Below are 3,381 nucleotides of genomic sequence, written 5' to 3'. Positions count from 1 at the left end.
TGCGGGAGAATCCCGGCCGCTAATTTCCTCCAAACAGGGAGGATTCTGGGCCCAATGAGCCTGTCTACAAAAAGATGTGTCAACAATCAGCCCATCACTAACCTGGGGATGTGCCAACCTGCATCTATGTGATGCTTTTACTGTGGGAAAACTGTTAGATTATTTGTTGTAGCTGCAAAGAGAAAGAATCAGAGGTGGGGCACACTTCGAGTTGGTATGACACAGCGCAGTGGGTTTATTTACAAGCTGCTGCTCAGACACGGTACAATGGTGGACTCCACAAAAGCCCGCGAAATGCTCTGATCATATCATTGCCTAACATGGGGATGATGGGCACTGGGTGGGGATGTTGTGCACTGGTTTAGGGATGGTGAGCATGGATTGGGGATGCTAGACACTGGATTGGGGATGTTGGACACTGGATTGGGGATGCTAGACACTGGATTGGGAATGTTGGACACTGGATTGAGGATGATGGGCACTGGATTGGGGATGATGGGCACTGGATTGGGGATGTTGGACACTGGATTGGGGATGTTGGACACTGGATAGGGGATGTTGGACACTGGATTGGGGATGTTGGACACTGGATTGGGGATGCTAGATACTGGATTGAGGATGGTGAGCACTGGATTGGGGATGATGGGCACTGGATTGGGGATGTTGGACACTGGATTGGGGATGGTGAGCACTGGGTAGGGATGTTGGACACTGGATTGGGAATGATGGGCACTGGATTGGGGATGTTGGACACTGGATTGGGGATGTTGGACACTGGATTGGGGATGTTGGACACTGGATTGGGGATGGTGAGCACTGGGTAGGGATGTTGGACACTGGCTTGGGAATGATGGGCACTGGATTGGGGATGTTGGACACTGGTTTGGGGATGTTGGACACTGGATTGGGGATGGTGAGCACTGGGTAGGGATGTTGGACACTGGATTGGGAATGATGGGCACTGGATTGGGGATGTTGGACACTGGATTGGGGATGTTGGACACTGGATTGAGGTTGTTGGACACTGGATTGGGGATGGTGAGCACTGGGTAAGGATGTTGGACACTGGATTGGGGATGCTGTATACTGGATTGAGGATGGTGAGCACTGGGTGGGGATGATGAACACTAGATTGAGGATGATGGGCACTGGATTGGGGATGGCCGACACTGGATTGGGGATGGTGGACACTGGATTGGGGATGTTGGACACTGGATTGGGGATGTTGGACACTGGATTGGGGATGGTGAGCACTGGGTGGGGATGTTGGACACTGGATTGGGGATGTTGGACACTGGATTGGGGATGTTGGACACTGGATTGGGGATGGCGGACACTGGATTGGGGATGGTGGACGCTGGGTGGGGATGGTGGTCACTGGATGGGCTGGTGAGCACTGGCTGGGGTTGATGGGCACTGGTTTGGGGATGGTGGGCACTGGATTGGGGACGATGGGGCAGCACGGTAGCACAGTGGATAGCACTACTGCCCCACAGCTCCAGGGTACCAGGTTCAATTCCGGCCTCGGGTGACTGTGCGGAGTTTGCACTTTCTCCCCGTGTCTGCGTGGGTTTCCTCAGGGTGCTCCGGTTTCCTTCCACTGTCCAAATAAGTGCAGGTTAGGTGGATTGGCCACGCTAAATTGTCGTTCGTGTCCAAAAGGTTAGGTCGGGTTGCAGGGCTAGGGTAGAGGTGTAGGCTTAAGTAGGGTGCTCTTTCCAAGGGCCGGTGCAGACTTGATGGGCTGAATGGCCTCCTTCTGCAATGTAAATTCTATGATTACGCCAGCCAATGGTGTTACTCTAACACATAACAAAAACAAATCTGCAAAATGCTTCAGGGAGATGTAGCCACAAAATGAACACCTGGACCTACATCAGCAGTGCCCGCCTCTTCCAGCAGGGCTGGTGCCCACTCAGGGCCTTAGGTACACCCCTTGACCCTTGCACCTATGGAGCCACCCTGCGGTGCCAAATTGCACAGGGCTCCAGGAGCAGCCTCTTCATTGGTCTGATATCATATTTGTCCCCAGTGACAGAGGCAGAGAGAGAGGAAGATGGCTGGCGGGAAAGCTGGGAAGGACTCGGGAAAAGCCAAGGCTAAAGCAGTTTCCCGATCTCAAAGAGCAGGGCTACAGTTTCCTGTAGGTCGTATTCACAGGCATTTGAAGACTCGTACCACTAGCCATGGGCGGGTGAGTGCTACAGCTGCAGTGTACAGTGCAGCCATCCTGGAGTATCTCACTGCTGAGGTGCTGGAGTTGGCAGGAAATGCATCAAAGGATCTGAAAGTAAAACGCATCACGCCACGTCACTTGCAGTTGGCTATCCGAGGTGATGAGGAGCTGGATTCGCTGATCAAGGTAACCATTGCTGGTGGTGGTGTGATTCCTCACATCCATAAGTCTCTGATTGGGAAGAAGGGACAGCAGAAAACTGCATAAAGCCCAGTTTTGAGCCCTACCCTCTTCCTCCCTACTGTCGTACTGTAATTTGGACAGAAGAAACCTGGGGATACTTGGCATATTTTTAAAAAAAAGAGTAGTTAAAATAAAATGGGAAGAGTTTTAGGAGGTGACTTTCGTGTTCACTATAATCTGAAAGACCTGTTTGTATGTACTACGGTTTGGACTTGTAGCTGTATGACAATATAACTAGAACATACAGCGGTTTGTCAACAATTAGGTTACTCAAGTGTGTTTTATACAATAAAACAATTCATAAAACCATTTAAAAAAATATATATATTTGTCCCCAGTGGAAGAACAATTTTAAAAGAGGTCAGAATCTTCCCACAATATCCAAACAGTATTGACCAGTGGTCTATAAATCAGGGCACTGTAGTATCCCCATTTACTCTACAATATACAATTCAGTACACCACCTCTATACAATTCCATGCAATGTCCGCCTTGGACACTTCTAACTTACTCACAAATAACACTAATGTTTATATAGTACTCCCCACTCATTTCATTCACTTGTCCAAATGGAAGTGTTTATTTTCCGTGTAGGACAGTACATCCTCTTTCTCGTTCGGAGTCCACATCAGTACACACTGGCAGCATATGGCGAAATGTGGTTTTGTTAACACATCAAAGACCTGTTTCTCTGCTGACAGTTTGTCACATCACTCCAGACACTCCTGTGATGCTTCTCCACCATAGCAAACAGCACGCCATGATTTACACTTCACTGTCTGGACCACGTTGAGCTGAAAACACTTTGATGGACAGAGAAGGAAAGAAAGCCCTCCAAGAGGAAAACAAACTTTGGATTCAAAATGAACTTCACAATGATAAAAGTAGACGATGAAAGCCAGTCAGCCTCTTTAGATTGTCCTTCTATCGAACCTCTTCACTCACTCCAACCATCCCATCAT

General features: G+C 49.1%; 1 protein-coding gene across 1 annotated transcript; it reads left to right on the top strand.

Moving 5' to 3' along the window:
* Positions 1 to 2,036: 2,036 nt before the first annotated feature.
* On the top strand, positions 2,037 to 2,738 carry LOC140387418 (histone H2A.V-like). Its single transcript, XM_072470506.1, has one exon. It carries the CDS (start codon positions 2,057 to 2,059, stop codon positions 2,441 to 2,443), a length of 387 nt encoding a protein of 128 aa, XP_072326607.1. The 5' UTR covers positions 2,037 to 2,056; the 3' UTR covers positions 2,444 to 2,738.
* The last annotated feature ends 643 nt before the right edge of the window (positions 2,739 to 3,381 follow it).

The sequence above is a fragment of the Scyliorhinus torazame genome, chromosome 12 (genome assembly GCF_047496885.1).
Source record: "Scyliorhinus torazame isolate Kashiwa2021f chromosome 12, sScyTor2.1, whole genome shotgun sequence".
Lineage (NCBI taxonomy): Eukaryota > Metazoa > Chordata > Chondrichthyes > Carcharhiniformes > Scyliorhinidae > Scyliorhinus > Scyliorhinus torazame.
The sequence above is the reverse complement of the archived record's forward strand: the minus strand, read 5'-3'. Positions and strand labels throughout refer to the sequence as shown.

What these genes read in the sequence shown, in the direction of transcription:
- LOC140387418 (XM_072470506.1), top strand. Translation starts at nt 2,057, where the DNA reads ATGGCTGGCGGGAAAGCTGGGAAGGACTCGGGAAAAGCCAAGGCTAAA.